This window comes from Leptodactylus fuscus, chromosome 2, assembly GCF_031893055.1.
Source record: "Leptodactylus fuscus isolate aLepFus1 chromosome 2, aLepFus1.hap2, whole genome shotgun sequence".
NCBI classification, from domain to species: Eukaryota; Metazoa; Chordata; class Amphibia; order Anura; family Leptodactylidae; genus Leptodactylus; species Leptodactylus fuscus.
In genome coordinates this window covers 257,940,302-257,957,334 of record NC_134266.1, presented here as the reverse complement: position 1 = coordinate 257,957,334, position 17,033 = coordinate 257,940,302, and the positions used below count along the sequence as shown (strand labels likewise).

General features: G+C 45.3%; 1 protein-coding gene across 2 annotated transcripts in view; it reads left to right on the top strand.

The window, feature by feature from the left end:
• DYNC2H1 (dynein cytoplasmic 2 heavy chain 1) overlaps positions 1–17,033 on the top strand; it is a 302,024-nt gene that overhangs the window by 154,506 nt on the left and 130,485 nt on the right. For both annotated transcript variants that reach the window (XM_075266159.1, XM_075266158.1), the window contains 4 exons: positions 2,047–2,207; positions 3,714–3,839; positions 5,793–5,903; positions 11,285–11,440. In XM_075266159.1, the coding sequence (XP_075122260.1) occupies positions 2,047–2,207; positions 3,714–3,839; positions 5,793–5,903; positions 11,285–11,440 (554 nt within the window). The remainder of the gene's footprint in view (positions 1–2,046; positions 2,208–3,713; positions 3,840–5,792; positions 5,904–11,284; positions 11,441–17,033) is intronic.

Below are 17,033 nucleotides of genomic sequence, written 5' to 3'. Positions count from 1 at the left end.
TTCATTTTTGGCAAAATTAAGCTTCTAGGGTCATATAACATTGCCAGGGTTGTTGATCATTTCGTTCTGCTTCCTTGCAAATACATATGTATGCAAGTTTAACTTGACACTGATAACTTGCTGCAGTGTGAAATGTTATCACAGGACACTACAAAAGTTATTGGAGAGGTCCAGTTGCCATAGTGTAGTTATTGTGTTGGGGTCCAAGTTAAGTTTTGTTGCTGCATATCACTAGGCTATACAAGTTGCCAGAATGATACCCCCTTCTTCGAGATCACTTCACACATTGTATTAACCCCTTCCCAACATCCACCCTAATAGTACGGCGCAAACCACGCAGAAGCATGGTGAGCACACAGAAACTGTGTGCGCACCCTGCGTTACGGGTGTCAGCCGTGTGTAACGACTGACTCTGTCCTCCAACGTCCCCGGTCAGAGTTGAGCTCCAGTCGCGGGTATTAACCCCTGAGATGCAGCAGTCAAACATGACCGTGGCATCTCGGGGGATTCATTATATATTGGGGTCACTGTTGCCTCCCCCTCCCCCTGTGACACACTCAGGGGGTGCTGCTGCTCCTGTTCGGTAGCCCGGGGTCCAACCAGTGACCAGTGTCCCATCACTGTCTCTCTGCCTTGAATGGAGACTGTCTGCACGGGATAACAGCCTCCTATACACTGCAATATATGTGTATTATGGGGAATATATTTTTTTTTTTTTTAAAAAAGATCCCACCTCCCCCCCCCAGAGCTGGTGTTATTTTTATGCTCTGGGTTCTCCTCAGACCTGAGAGTATAATAAGAGGCGCAGGGGAAGTGATTAAAAGTTTAAAAAAAAATAAAAAATACTGTTACCTGTCCTGGGCTCAGCTACAACTCCGCATGTTTGACCACAGTATCCAAGGGGTTAAAACCCCCAATAGGAGCTATGCCATTCGTTACCACGAAGAGTAAGGAAATCTGGATCTGATGTGAATCAAATATTTCCTGAAATTTGGATCGAATTCCAATTTGTCAGCTTCGATTTCGCTTACCTCTAGAAATAATGTGAAGGGAGTAGAGAGCAGCAAGTATTTACCAGTATTATGTGCAGGAGGCATGTAGGGGGGTAGCTGAGGAGAAAGTTCATGAGTTGCAGTTTTAGCCAATAGATGCAGTGATGTTAGAGAAATGGATACGCAGTGCAAGAAAGTCTGAGGTCCAATAGCTGCAAAACAGGAAGTGATGTTAGAGAAGGGGGCAGGAAGAAGGACAGGAAGATTGGAAGATACAGCTTCAGCCAATACCTGAAGAACAGGAAGTGATGTCAGAGAAAAGGGCATGAAGAGGAGGAAGTCTCTGAGGTACAGCTTCAGCATATAGCTGCAGGACAGGATGTGATGTCAGAAAAAGGGGCGGGAGGAAGAACAGGAAGTTTGTGAGGTTGATTTTCAGCCAGTAGATGTAGAACAGGAAGTGATGTCAGGGAAGGTCTGGAAGAACAGGAAGTCTATGAGTCACAACTTTAGCCAATAGATGCACACCAGGAAGTGATTTAAGGGAAGGTCCAGGAAGAACAGGAAGCCGGAAATTTGTGACTTCAGCCAATAGATGCAGAGCGCTGACTTGTATCAGTGGGGCCTTTATTTTGTTTTCTTCCACTGGACAGTGCAGTAACATGGAGCAGATTTGCTATGTCAGCTTTCTGTGTATGAGTATATACACTTTGCTGGGTATACAGTACATAGGTTTTTCATGTTAAAAATCTGCAACTTTTACACAATGTGTTGTGTTTTTTTTTTGACAAGTCTACATGTGCAGTAATAGTGCCTGTAGCCCACTTCTTTCTTGGTTTTTACTGTATATCTGTATCTGGTAACGATGAATGGTTATAAATACTATGAGAGTGAGACATAGCAGAACTGGACTATGCCATTCAGGAGACTGACAAAGTTGGATGAAAGTTTCTGTGGAAGCTATAACGGTGGTTATATTAATTGACTCCCTATTGACTAATAACTTGATAGTCTTTATGTTATAGTATAAATGTAATTTCTTATTTTGATACAGGTCTTAAAGAATTGTCTCCTGCCCCCCTGAATCTGAAGCGGCTCAGTAAGGACACTCTGGCCATTGAACCCATTCTAATAATTATATCTCCTGGAGCCGACCCATCCCAGGAGCTGCAAGAGCTCGCCAGTGCAGAAGTGGGCAGAGAATGCTACCGGGAGGTAAGTACATAGACTCGGCGGACTAGTTCATAGAGAAAGGAGATTCCTGAACATAGATAGACTTTCAAGGTTCTGCCAAACTGATCATATTTATTACTTATCCTCATGATAATGATAAATGTATGTTTGCAGGGGAGTCCCTACTGCCGGGATTAGACTAATCTCTGAAATGGAGATTCTAAGTCTGTCCGATATCATGCGTGACCAACGCCTCTAATGAACGTGACAGTTCCATAGAACATACATATGAAATGTGGATAGGTTATATGTGAAATTATATGATTTATAAGGCATAAGGATTGTCCTGGGCCTGTGTAATAGGGTATGTTCAAACGGAGAAATTTGATTTTGAGGTGGAATTTGCCTCAAATTCAGTGTCAGATACACATTCTGCTTGAAACCAGTCACCATTGATTTCAATGGGAGTCAGTTGATGATTTTTCCAGGTAGTGGAAAAACAAGGATCCATTCACATGGAGTTTTTTGGTGCTGGTATTGACGCTGAATACTTGTCAGAATCCACGTAGAAAAAAAAACCTTCAATGACTTCAATGGGTTTCTTTCTCCTCAGCCTGTAATAATAGTTCACAGCTGCTATAAAACATATGGTGTATGATGTGAATAGTGAAGGGGTGCCACATGGTATAATGTGCTCCACAGTAGCCCCACACATTATTATATGCTCCTCCATGTCCCCCACACAGTATTATATGCTCCTCCATGGCCCCCACACAGTATTATATGCTCCTCAGTTGTATCCACACAGTATTATATGCTCTCCAGTTGCATCCACACAGTATTATATGCTCCCCAGTTGCATCCACACAATATTATATGCTCCACAGTGTGCTATTATTATACTCTGAGTGAATAAAATAAAACAAACGCTTATACTCACCTTACCTCACCTCTCCTGGGCATCCTCGCTCCATCTAGCTCTCTTCAGCATCTTCTTTGGTCTTCTTCTGCCTGTGACTGAGGTAAACGCGCCCTAGACGTCACTCCTGGGACCTGTGATTGGGCCTCAGCACGTGATGCACGCTGATGTCATTATGCCATCATGGCCTCAATCACACACCAGAAAAGCCCTGGAGAGGATGCTGGAAATTGTCAGCAGCCCAGGAGAGGTGAGTATAAGTATTCTTATTCTATTTCTTGGCATCCATTAACAATATGTTTAGCGATCGGGGAACCAGGTTTTCCCTGACCACTATCATGGTGGTTCAGGGGCTCCAGCCGTTTTCTGCGGACTCCGGACCCGATCGTAGTCTCACCCCCTGCCAAGTCTGTGGTTGGCACATGTGTACTCTCCATCTTTATCAGTATACAGGATTGCAAATCACAGCTTTATTTAGCAGCCTGTGTGTCTCTCCTATTACTTTAACTTGCCGTCAAACATCTTCCAAGTAATATCTCATTACCACATCAAATGTATATAAATGTTCCATGAAGTTAGGGATTTGGTTGTCATGTGAAGTTCTCTAAAATAATAGTATTTGTTTGTAGGTGGCCATGGGTCAAGGCCAAGCTGATGTGGCTATACAGACTCTGAGGGAATGTGCCAGGGAAGGAGAGTGGCTGTGTCTGAAGAATCTGCATCTTGTCATCTCTTGGCTGCCGGTCCTGGAAAAGGCGAGTCCAACAAAAATACTTTCCAAATGATAATATTTATTTTTTCATTTTCCTGGCTTATACATTCATTCATGAAATTACAAGTTTAATCTCAAGTAAACATTGCATAAGATGTAGCGTATCCCCGGCCGAGATACTTGCCTCTACTACAGAATGTACAGATAACACAGTGACCTAAGCAGCGTGGCTTACAACAAAATGTTACGGGCAAAGGACATCAGTTCCAGGCTTATTAATAGACAATCTATCTTCAGGGACCCCCATTTGGGGGAGCACTGCAACGTCTTCATAGTATACCAATACCAAGCATAGCGCTGTGTGCTTGGTAGGACAGCTCTGCCCATTCACGTGAATGAGACCGAACTGCCATCAGGCTATGTACCAAATCATCATGCTAGATGTAGCCTGGACCTGCACCTATGATAATAATAGGGGTCCCCTAACCCATTTTGTGGTGTAACCACTAACTATTGAATGTACAGATACAACTACCTCCCAGTCTCTCTTAGTAAATTATGCCTGTGCAGATACTATTGACTCCCAGTTTCTCCTAGTAAATTTGGTATGTACATATAGTAGTACTGCCTCCTAGTCTCTCTTAGTAAATTTTGTCTGTACAGATAGTACTTCCTCCTAGTCCCTCGTAGTAAATTAGGTATATACATTGTACTGCCTCCCAGTCTCTCTTGGTAAATTTTGTCTGTACAGATAGTACTTCCTCCTAGTCCCTCGTAGTAAATTCGGAATGTACATAGTACTGCCTTCCAGTCTCTCTTAGTAAATTATGTATATAAAGATAATACTGCTGCCTCCAAGTCTTTCCTTAAAAAGTATATACGTGCAGATAGTACTGCCTTCCTGTCTCTCTTAGTAAATTAGTTATGTATAGATAGTACGGGCTCCTAATCTTACCTTGTAATTTGTGCCTGTACAGATACTAGTCTTCCAGTTTCTCTTAGTAAATTATGAATGTACAGATAGTACTGTCTCCGAGTTTCTCTTAGTAAATTATGTATGTACAGATAGTACTGTCTCCCAGTTTCTCTTAGTAAATTATGTATGTACAGATAATACTACCTACCAGTCTCTCATAGTAAATTATGTATGTACAGATAGTACTGCCTTACAGTCTCTTATAATAAATTATGTATGTACATATAGTACTGCCTCCCAGTCTCTCCTAGTAAATTATGTATGTACAGATAGTACTGCCTCCCAGTCTCTCAGTAAATTATGTATTTACAGATAATACTGCCTCCCAGTCTCTCAGTAAATTATGTATTTACAGATAATACTGCCTACAAGTCTCTCATAGTAAATTATGTATGTAAAGATACTGCTACCTCCCAGTCTTTCCTTAAAATGTATGTACATGCAGATACTACTGCCTTCCGGTGTCTATTAGTAAATTAGTCATGCATAGATAATACTTCCTCCCTGTCTTACCTGTACTTTATGTCTGTACATATACCACTGTCTCCCAGTCTCTCTTAGTAAATTATGTATGTACAGCAAGTCCTGCCTACCAGTCTCTTGTAGTAAATTAGGTATGTACAGATTGTACTGCCTACCAGTCTCTTCTAGTAAATTAGGTATGTACAGATTGTACTGCCTCCTAGTCTTTCCCACCACTGCAACATCTTCCGTACGTTCACACAGCTATAAGAAATGAAATTAGAAATGCCATGATAAGGAAGAATTAGGACTGCTGGACTGAAAGTGGACAAAAATAGGATTCCATGTCACCTTGTGAAATAAACCCTGGCATAGGTTTGGTAGAGATTGGTACAGTACTTGGGGTTTTCTTAAATGAATGTTCCATCTACTAACGTATATATAGCATATCCTTAATATACAATGGTCTGTTTACCTGCATAGTTATGAATATTTGTGTATTGCTGTTTATTGTGTGTAGACTGAGAACTTTTTTTTTTTTTGTCATTGGAATTACAGGAATTAAACACTCTGCAACCAAAACCTACCTTCCGCCTCTGGCTTACAGCAGAGGTGCATCCAAAGTTTACCCCGATATTACTACAATCGAGTCTGAAGATAACCTATGAGGTAAGACTGTGCCGTGTATTAATTGTAAAGATGTAGACCGCTACTTGTAAGGCTAGGTTCACATCTGTGTTGGATTCCACCTACAATTGGAGGAAAGAAAAGTCTGGGATTTCTTAGCGGATGGGCTCTCTGTCGGTCGGGTCCTCATTCAGACCCGAACAATGGGAGAGACCAACACTAGTGTGAACTTAGTGTCAAGGTGCTAAGGTGCTGACTTCAGCACTGGTGCATGGGTTTGCTGACCCCTAATGTCGGATAGTGTAATATTGTATTATACAGCACGGATTACAATAAAGAACTTGACGTGAGATAAAAACCTAACTAGCAGCAGCATCAGGATTTCTGCACGTGTATCTGCTTTTCTTTACGTCCTCCTCCCCTCTCCATAGACTGGCTTAAATATAATTAGATTTTTTGATGAGCTGACAATTTGTCAAGACAGAGTTAGAAGAGTTCACTGTGATTGATTAATTAAAAAAGCAGGTAGGGAGAAGTAGAACCAGATAAGGGAGGTAATTTAAATCTTTAAAGGGGTTCTCCCAACTCAGTGTTTCGTCAGTGTCTGCTTCTTACTTCCTGTATTCCCCCCCCCCCCCTCCTCCCTCTTGCTGAACGGGAAACACAACACTTATGCAAGCCAGATAATATACAGATGCTTGTACAGAATGGACTCAGTGTTATCTGTGTGTTTACATAGATAACAGATTCTGCTTTATCAGCAACCTGCAAGGATTGTCCTGCTGGCAAGAGTAGTGAGTAAGTGATGTCACTTGTCCTATAGGTCATAGGACAAGGTTATGTCTAAACAATGGGAGGAGAACAAAGCAGAATTTCGAAAGCAACATATTTAGGAAACGTCTTCAATCTACATAAGCTACCAGTATAGATAGGATCCTTGAAATGGGACAACTGCTTTACCTTGTTTGCTGCACGTCGGTCACATAGGAATAAATTAGGACGACGAGGGTTGCTATGGGCAGGGACAGTGAACTTTATCGGCTGAACGCCTATCATGGGCTTTTGCCAGCATTTGAGGGAGTGTTTGGGGGCATAGCCTGGGTTATGGGTTTGTTGAGACACATGGCCACCGACAATAAATGAATGATGTGTCTCCACCCATTCCATGCCCACTGCTTTGACACATCCCGACTCATCCAACAGGGGAACCTGGATGGGTAGATCTAACTGGACGTTACCTTTATATGGCTTCCATCCTTTAGACACCTCACCATTGTATTGTGGAATCACTGTGAAGCATAAGGAAAGGGAATGCAACTATTGGATTATGTTCTTTAGACCCTCCAAGTAGGAGATATTCTTCTACATTACAGGTCACGTGACCATAGTTCGTCACCTAGCCCATTGAAGTGGGCTATGTATGGCACAAATGTATGGCGCTGTGCTTGGCAGGTTCTGAATAGGCGGCAGTGCTCACCCGCACACTTTGATCAGCTGGGTTTCTGGCCGTCTTATTGGTCATCAATTATTTAGCCTAGAAAACCCCTTCAATGCTGCAGATTTTCGCTGCAGCGTTAAACCTTTGCAACTCGGTTCCAGCAGAAATACCACCACAAAAACATCCCCTTTTAGGCTGAGGTCCCACGTTGCAGAAACACAACTTTGTTTTTTTTTTGTAGATTGTGTTGTGTTTTTTTTTGAGCCAAAGGCAAGAATGACTATAAAAAGAATATGGGAAGAATATGCAAATATGTCTTCCATGATATAATTACATCCTAATTACATCATGGAAGACAGACTTGCATATTCTTCCCATGGTTCCTTGCAAAGTGGAGTGCTAAAGGCTTAATAAATCTCCACACACCTATATGGTGGTCTCTCCCTAAGGAGTGACAATATCCCCTTAACCCTATAAAAAGAATAAGAATATATGTAGGAAGTTCTTCTACTTCTTCCTTCTGCTCATTGCACTCCAGGCTTTAGCTCAAAAATCCGCAGCAAAATCTGCAACAAAAAAAATCTGCGTTTCCACGATGTGGAAAATTTCTACTTTCAGAAAAACCACTGCTGAATTTCCACAGAAAATCAGCAGCAGAGTTGTCTTCACATGGATGTGCCCCTAGTGTCTCCCTCTGTCACTAGTAATGTCTCTCTGTGCCACTAGTAATGCCTCCCTGTACCACTACTAGTGTCTGCTTCTACTACTAGTCTTGTCTCCCTGCACCACTAGTAGTGTCTCCCTGCACCACTAGTAGTGTCTCCCTGCACCTCTAGTAGTGTTTCCTTCCACTAGTCTTGTCTCCCTGTACCACTAGTAGTGTCTCCTTCCACTAGCCTTGTCTCCCTGCGCCTCTAGTAGTGTCTCCCTGTACCACTAGTAGTGTCTCCTTCCACTAGCCTTGTCTCCCTGTACCACTAGTAGTGTCTCCTTCCACTAGTCTTGTCTCCCTGCACCACTAGTAGTGTCTCCCTGTACCACTAGTAGTGTCTCCTTCCACTAGCCTTGTCTCCCTGCACCACTAGTAGTGTCTCCCTCTACCACTAGTAGTGTCTCCCTGTACCACTAGTAGTGTCTCCTTCCACTAGCCTTGTCTCCCTGCACCACTAGTAGTGTCTCCCTCTACCACTAGTAGTGTCTCCCTGTACTATTAGTAGGGTCTCCTTCCACTAGTCTTGTCTCCCTGCACTACTAGTAGTGTCTCCCTGTACCACTAGTAGTGTCTCCTTCCACTAGCCTTGTCTCCCTGCACCACTAGTAGTGTCTCCCTCTACCACTAGTAGTGTCTCCCTGTACTATTAGTAGGGTCTCCTTCCACTAGTCTTGTCTCCCTGCACCACTAGTAGTGTCTCCCTGCACCACTAGTAGTGTCTCCCTGCACCACTAGTAGTGTCTCCCTGCACCACTAGTCGTGTCTCCCTGTACCATTAGCTGTGCATGGTTTCAAATTTTGGGCGCATTTATCCAGTTTTTTTTTTTTTTTTTGTCACCGTAAGACAAAGTGCCCAGTGTACAAGAAAGCGACATCTCATGGCAGTCCAGCCAGACAATGCACATGATAAATTCTGTACAGACTATCTGTCGTCTCCTCCATGCAATTGTTTTCCATTCCCGCGCTCATAGATTTAATTAATATTCTTTTAGATTATTCCACCACAAAAGCTCTTCTTCTCACTGGAAATATTGGCGCACGGAGTCTGCCTTTAATTTGACTATGAAGTGGTGAGTCTTCAATAGACGTCTGCTCCGGAGGAGTCACACATCTGAGGTCTCATAAATAAAGACACAAGCACTAGAAAATCAGGCGGAGAGACGCGAGGCGGTGTTAAGCAGCTGCTTACTGTTCCTCCAGCTGAGAAGTGTTTATAAATGTGTCCCTTACATAACCGCCATCTATTCACCACACATAATACCCTTGTGTTAAGTTCTGGGAAATGAAGGACTTTGCATTTCATTTTTTTTTTTCTGCTTAAGTATTGTACTGTATTTATGACAAATTGCAGCTTTTTACCTCTTAGACACTTAGTATAGCTTTAGTGAAAAGCCTGTAATTGTATTCACTTCAGAGCGGTTGTAGACCGCCAGGCTAATAAAATATATTGTCAGTAGTCCTGCTGGCCAGTACGCCACCGACCAGGAGGACTACACACAGGGTAATGTGATAGGAAATGTTCAGCAAATACAAATCTTTCTATCTATCTTATATCTATGCATTTACCTTATTCTATCTATCATCTATCTCCTATCTATCTCATATCCATGCATTTATCTTATTCTATCTATCATCTATCTACAGTGTTGGCCAAAAGTATTGGCACCCCAGCAATTCTGTCAGATGATACTCAGTTTCTTCCAGAAAATGATTGCAATCACAAATTCTTTGGTATTATTATCTTCATTTAATTTGTATTCAATGGAAAACCACAAAAAGAATTGTCAAAAAGCCAAATTGGATATAATTCCACAGCAAACATAAAAAGGGGGGGGGGGGACAAAAGTATTGGCACTGTTTGAAAAATCAGGTGATGCTTCTCTAATTTGTGTAATTAACAGCACCTGTTACTTACCTGAGGCACCTAACTGGTGGTGGCAATAACTAAATCACACTTACAGCCAGTTGAAATGGATTAAAGTTGACTCAACCTCTGTCCTGTGTCCTTGTGTGTACAACATTGAGCATGGAGAAAAGAAAGAAGACCAAAGAACTGTCTGAGGACTTGAGAAGCAAAATTGTGAGGAAGCATGAGCAATCTCAAGGCTACAAGTCCATCTCCAAAGACCTGAATGTTCCTGTGTCTACCGTGCGCAGTGTCATCAAGAAGTGTAAAGCCCATGGCACTGTGGCTAACCTCCCTAGATGTGGACGCAAAAGAAAAATTGACGAGATATTTCAACACAAGATTGTGCGGATGGTGGATAAAGAACCTCGACTAACATCCAAACAAGTTCAAGCTGCCCTGCAGTCCGAGGGTACAACAGTGTCACCCCGTACTATCCGTCAGCGTCTGAATGAGAAGGGACTGTATGGTAGGAGACCCAGGAAGACCCCACTTCTTACCCAGAGACATAAAAAAGCCAGGCTGGAGTTTGCCAAAACTTACCTGAGAAAGCCAAAAACGTTTTGGAAGAATGTTCTCTGGTCAGATGAGACAAAAGTAGGAAAAGGCCTCACTCAACATAGAGTTTACAGGAAAAAAAGAGGCCTTCGAAGAAAAGAAGACGCCCCCTACAGTCAGACATGGCGGAGGTTCCCTGATGTTTTGGGGTTGCTTTGCTGCCTCTAGCACTGGAAAATAATGTAAAATGATCAATGATTTTACTTTTTTCATTCTCTTTTGTGTTTTTTCATTGCAAGCAAAATAAATGAAGATATTAATACCAAAGAGTTTGTGCTTGCAATCATTTTCTGGAAGAACAAGAGTATTATCTGACAGAATTGCAGGGGTGCCAATACTTTTGGCCAACACTATCTATCTATCTATCTATCTATCTATCTATCTATCTATCTATCTATCGATCTGTCTCATTACTACCTTTGTATCACCCTCTAATACAATATATTGTCAGTATTGTCAGGATATACACTCCTGTATTTCCACTGCCTATTATAGATCAGGAGGACTATTGTCAGCTGCCAGAGAGGGAAGGAGACTGATTCTGTTCAGATCCCTCCACCAGCAACACAGATACATAAGCAACAGCACCAACGGGGACACAGGGAAGAAAATAATGAAGAAATTTGTACTTTTTGTGCTAGAAAATCTGTAAATGTATCTTTAGGACCTTTGGCATCAAATAATAACCACTTTAGTCCATGGTTTGATGCAGCTCTTACCTCACATTCTCTGTCTTATGATACTTCAATATGTTAGACAGATGAACAGAGATTGTTCTAGCCTATAATATACTATTTGCTATTTTTCAGGCACCTCCTGGATTGAAAAAGAACCTGTTAAGAACTTATGAGTCATGGACGCCAGAACAGATTGGCAAGGGCGGGCTGACATCTCGGGCACAAGCTTTATTCAACCTGGCGTGGTTTCATGCTGTATGTCAGGAAAGGAGGAACTACATACCCCAGGTGAATGTGGCAGGGATCTTACTATGTTTTCATCCCAAATCTCTGAGTTCTTTTACTATATTATCATGCTTTCTGTTGCCTCATCCACAAGTCAGTGTAACATGAAGAGGCATTGTACGCTATAGCAGATTGAACGTCCCATGACCAATTCTGCACATATAGCTTTATTGTATAGCAAATTGTGGCCACCCAGACAGAAAATCAATTGGTAATTGGGCAACCAGAACTCACATGCCCATAGAATAAACTGAGGAAAAGCTATATAAATCTAGATTTTCTAATACTCTTTAACCCCTTCACACTCCTCGAAATAATAGTATGCCAGGAGCCTGAGGTAGCTGATGCACCTTGATCTACAGATAGCTTGAGGTGATTGCATGAGCCCTTTTACTGTGCCCATAAGATCACTGGCAGAAGGAACACTGTAATACACAGCAGCAATCCCACTGCATTTACTGGGATCATAAAAAATGCTGATTGAGGTTCTTAGCCCTCTAAGTGCCCCATTACGTCTTATTATGGCATTTTAACATCGCAGTTACCCTAAAGTGAAATTGAATAAAAAGTAAATGTATGGGGGTGTGGCTTGGACATGCACGCGAGCGGCTGCTCACCTTAAGAGCTCCGCTCTGTACTCCGGGGCCTGGGCTTCTTTCGGCGGCATAATGGGCAAATCCCGGTCTCAACGTCACAGGGGGGACCCCCCTGCCCCTTCACTACCTGCTGGGAAAATTCCGGCCTTTTTCACCCCGAGGTCGGGGCAGCGAGACCTAGAGAAGGATGCGGCCTACCACCCGCCGCCGGCGCCATCTTCCCTCGCGACATGTGGGCGCCTGAGGGAACAGTCCGCGGCACTCTGCGCTTCCATGCCGGACCTCACCTGTCGGGAGTTGAATGCTCCGGAGCCCTCTTCGGTGCCTGCGGACAGGCCTCAGGTCTGCGGAGGTCTGCGGACAGGCCCGCTCTGGACCCGGCCCTCTCCCTCTCCAAGCCCCCTGCATCTTCCTGCCTTGTGTCTGCACAAGTGTAGTGCAGCGGCATCAGTGGCACAGCTGCCCACAGGGGCTTCCTCCCCAATGTTTGATCCCAGTGCAACCCCTAGGACCCTCCAGGCATCCCCTCCACATCACCATCAGGACCTGTGGCACCAGAACTCCCTAGTGGGCACGTCTGACTGGGGCGCTAGCCCGCCACATGGGCGTCCCCGGCCCTCAGCCTCTGACCAGGACTTGACACCCCCTGTCCTGGGGTCTGACCCTGCTTCTGGGATTGGTCTGCTCCCCTCTGATTCATGTACAAGGGCCCCTGGACATGCTACTCCTACAGTAACCCTCCGTGCGGAGGCGCCTATGTTTATTTCTCATTTACCTCCACCTGAGGAAGCTGCTCTCACTCTGCAGAAATTTCCAGAACTTCAGGCCTTGCTAGCCCTGAGCCGCAGGGATATGGACAGTCTTGCATCTGATCTAAAGCGCGCCTGGCGCCAGGACCTGCGTGTGGTCCAGACGGACATTTCTGACTTACAACGGCAAGTCCAGGACCTCGAGGAGTCTCGTTCTGTCGCTTCCTCCTCTATCGATTCCATCCAGCAACAAGTGGCCGTCCACTCCGCACAAATCTGCAATCTCGTCTCCCATATGGACGACATTGAAAACCGTAACCGCCGCAATAACATCCGCATACGGGGGTTTCCGGAATCGGTTCAGACGGCGGATCTGGTCCCGGTCTTGTCTGGTATCTTTAACTCGCTGCTGGGACGACCTCCTGATTCCCACATTTAGATGGACCGTGCTCATCGGGCTCTCCGCCCCCGTAGTGACGACCCTAGCAAGCCGAGAGATGTCATTTGCCGGATTCATTTTTATGCCGTCAAAGAGGCCATAATGCATAAGATTAGAGAGATTGGTGAAGTGGACTTTGAGGGATCCTCTCTGTCGATTTACCCGGATCTATCCAGATACACCCTTCGGCAATGAGCAGCCTTGAAGCCTCTCCTTTCCCTTCTCCGGGAACGCAGAATTCCCTATCGCTGGGGCTTTCCATTCTCCCTACAGGTCCGCCGAGGTGATCGACGGCGATCTCTTGCTCATCCAGATGACCTTCCGAACTTTCTTCGATCCCTGGATCTACCGCCTTTACATCTCCCTGACTGGTCCTCCATGCTTGCCGATCCTAACCGGTCCGGCCCCTTACGACTGCAGTGGGATGCTGCGGAGGATCCCAGTGACCCCAATCTTCTGCATCCTCAGAGACCACAGCGCCAACGTAGACCTCCCTCTACCCAGGGGTCCCTGAAGTGACTTGCTCTGTTGTGCCTTGGATGTCTTTGACCGGACTTTGTGAGTTTGTTCCATGCCCTGTTTGTTCTTGATTGTTTTTTCTCTATCCCTGCCCTTTGCCCTATTACCTGCATTCTTCAGCTGTTTTCCTTTATTACTTAACTGCTGCCCAATTGCTACATGTCATTTGTATGTTATGATGCCCGTGCCTCGGAGTCGGGGCAGCTTTGTTCTTTGTTTATCAATTCCATTCTCTCTCCCTGTGTGCGAGCTGTTTTTGGCGATCTGTGCTAGCCGCGTGGCTTGCCTTCTTCGTCCCCACATAGCTGCGTCCCTGCAGTGCGGGACCATTTGGAGACTAGTGCTCCAGCTTTAGTCTTCCCTTGAGGGTACCCTGTTAACCCTCTTTTTGTGTTTGTGTTTCGTGTTTAGCCTGAGATCTCCGGGCTCCTTTGTTCTTGTTTTTTGTGTTGGTTGGCCCTTTTTGGTGCCCTGTATATTATTCTCTTACTCCTCATATTTTTGTGCTCTGTTTGTGTAGTGTAGTTTCGTCTCCCTCCCTTTTGTTCTCCCCTTTTGTGTCTTGCCTATTCCCCACTCCCCCATAATGTCGGACATATCCATCTCCTCTTTTAATGTCAAGGGGCTCAACGTCCCTGAAAAGCGTTCGCAAGTGTTATACGATGCTCACAAGCGTAGGGTCCACGTCCTCTGTTTACAAGAAACCCATTTCCTAGCTACCGGTACGCCCACAATTAAGAATAGGTATTTCCCTCAGTGGTATCATAGTAGCAGCTCAGTGGGAAAGGTTAAGGGAGTAGCTACCTTTTTTCATAAAAGCCTTCCGATGAAAGTCCTGGATTCTTTAGTGGATAGTGAGGCGAGATATTTGTTCCTGATTTGCGAGATCTCCGGAGTTGTTTATACGATTGCCAATATTTATGCTCCCAATGTGGATCAGGTTCCCTTTTTGCTGTCTACCCTGTCTGTGCTCCAATCCTTTACTAGGGGTCACCTGATTGTATGTGGTGATTTCAATCTCCCGCTTAATCCTCTGCTTGACACTTCCACGGGTAGGTCTCAGACTTCTTATGGTGCTTTGAATAAGGTTAGAAAGGCGCTGAATGCCTTATTACTTTGTGATGTTTGGCGAATCCTCCACCCGACCGACAGAGACTATTCCTTTTTTTCCCACCCTCATGGCTCCTATAGTAGGATAGACTATGTTTTCCTCTCTCATAACCTTCTTCCCTCTGTCTCGACAGCCTCAATTGGAGTTGCTCTCCTCTCTGATCATTCCCCTGTCTCCTGTGCTTTTCGCTCCCCTGATGCCAGCATGCGGTCCAATACTTGGAGATTGAATGAATCGCTTCTCCTTGATCCACAGTGTCTGGGGGAGCTGAAGCTTTCCACCTCGCACTTTCTTTTGGACCATGCTTGTGACGTCACCACTCCATCCATACAATGGGAGGCCCTTAAATGTGTCCTCCGCGGAGTGCTGATGAGGCATGGTGCTCGCCTAAAGAGGGAAGCGGGTCAGAAACTTCGCTCTCTCCTTAGTGACCTGGCGAACCTAGAAGCCCAGCACAAACGTACGCTCCAACAGGCGACCCTAGCATCCCTGACTGCTACACGCCAGGAAATTAAGACCCTTCTTGAGCGGAAACATCAGCGGCTTCGCCTGTTGGGTCGACGCTCATTCTATGAATGGGGCAACAAGGCGGGCCGCATGCTGGCACGTGCGGTGCGGGACCGACATGCCGCCCAGTACGTTATGGCACTTAAGACGCCCTCGGGCGTGATCACCCATACTACATCTGCAATTGCCTCGGCCTTTCAGGACTACTATAGTTCTCTCTACCATCTACCCCCCCCAGGTCAGGTCCACCCGGCTCCTGCCTCTGGAACTTCCCTCTCACAATATATTGCTAAGACCGCTCTTCCATCTTTGCGCCCTGAGGACGTAGCTGTACTTGAAGCTCCCTTTTCTGAGAGCGAACTAGAACTGGGCATTGCCTCCCTCCCTGGGGGAAAGAGCCCAGGCCCTGATGGCTATACGCCGGTTTTTCAAAGTACTTAAGGCTGACCTGATGCAACCGCTCTTGCGCGCATTTAACTCTTCCACTTCTGGAGTCCCCTTCCCCCCTGCTTTCCTCCAAGCTCATATTACTGTAATACCTAAAGAAGGTAGAGACCATTTGCTCTGTGCTAATTATAGACCAATCTCGCTCCTGAATACTGACGCTAAGCTTTATGCCAAATTGATTGCCAATCGCCTGAGCCCGTTCATGGGAGAGCTTGTACATCCTGACCAGGTGGGGTTTATCCCTTGTAGGGAGGCCCGGGATAACACTGTCAAGGCTTTTGACAGGGTGGATTGGAGGTTCTTGGAGGCCACCCTGGCTCAAATAGGCCTTGGTCCCGCCATGATCATGCGTATTCAGGCTCTTTACAGTTCCCCCATGGCCCGGGTCCGGGTCAATGGCTCGCTCTCCTCCCCCTTCACCATTTATAATGGCACTAGGCAAGGCTGCCCTCTCTCTTCCCTTCTATATGCTTTAGTGATGGAACATCTCCTAATCGCCATCAGGGACAATCCCGACATTCGTGGCTTGCAGATCAGGGACCGTCATCTAAAGGTATCTGCTTTTGCAGATGACGTTCTCCTGTTTGTTACCAGTCCGCTTACTTCACTCCCATCTATCCTTAAAGAGATTAAGGCCTATAGCTTTTTCAGTAATTATAAGATTAACCTGACGAAAAGTGTGGCCCTTGATGTCTCGCTGCCGCCGACGGCCCTGCGGTTCCTGCGCTCTTCCTTTTCATTCTCGTGGTCTTCGAAATCTATTAAATATTTGGGAGTGCAATTACCCCGCAATCTAGGAGACACTTATACTTTGAATTTCCTCCCGGTTCTGCGCACTTTGCGGACTGATCTTGAGCGCTGGGACACCAGGGGCCTCTCGTGTCTGGGATGCATCAATTTATTGAAAATGAATGTTCTCCCCAGACTGTTATATTTTTTCCAGACGATCCCGGTAATCCTGCCCTCATGTTTTTTCTCTGCGCTTAACAAAGCCTTTACCAAATTTATTTGGGCCTCGAAACCCCCTCGTATTGCACGCACCACGCTGACTCGGGCCAAACGGAAAGGGGGTCTTGCGGCCCCGGATTGTGCGAAGTATTATTTGGCGGCGGTAGCTACCCTCGTCCTTGACTGGCACCACGCTGCTAAGACGAAGCTCTGGGTTGCCCTGGAGGACTCGTTGAGCCCCGTTCCCCTCACTGCGCTTCCCTGGCTCCCTGAGAAGTAC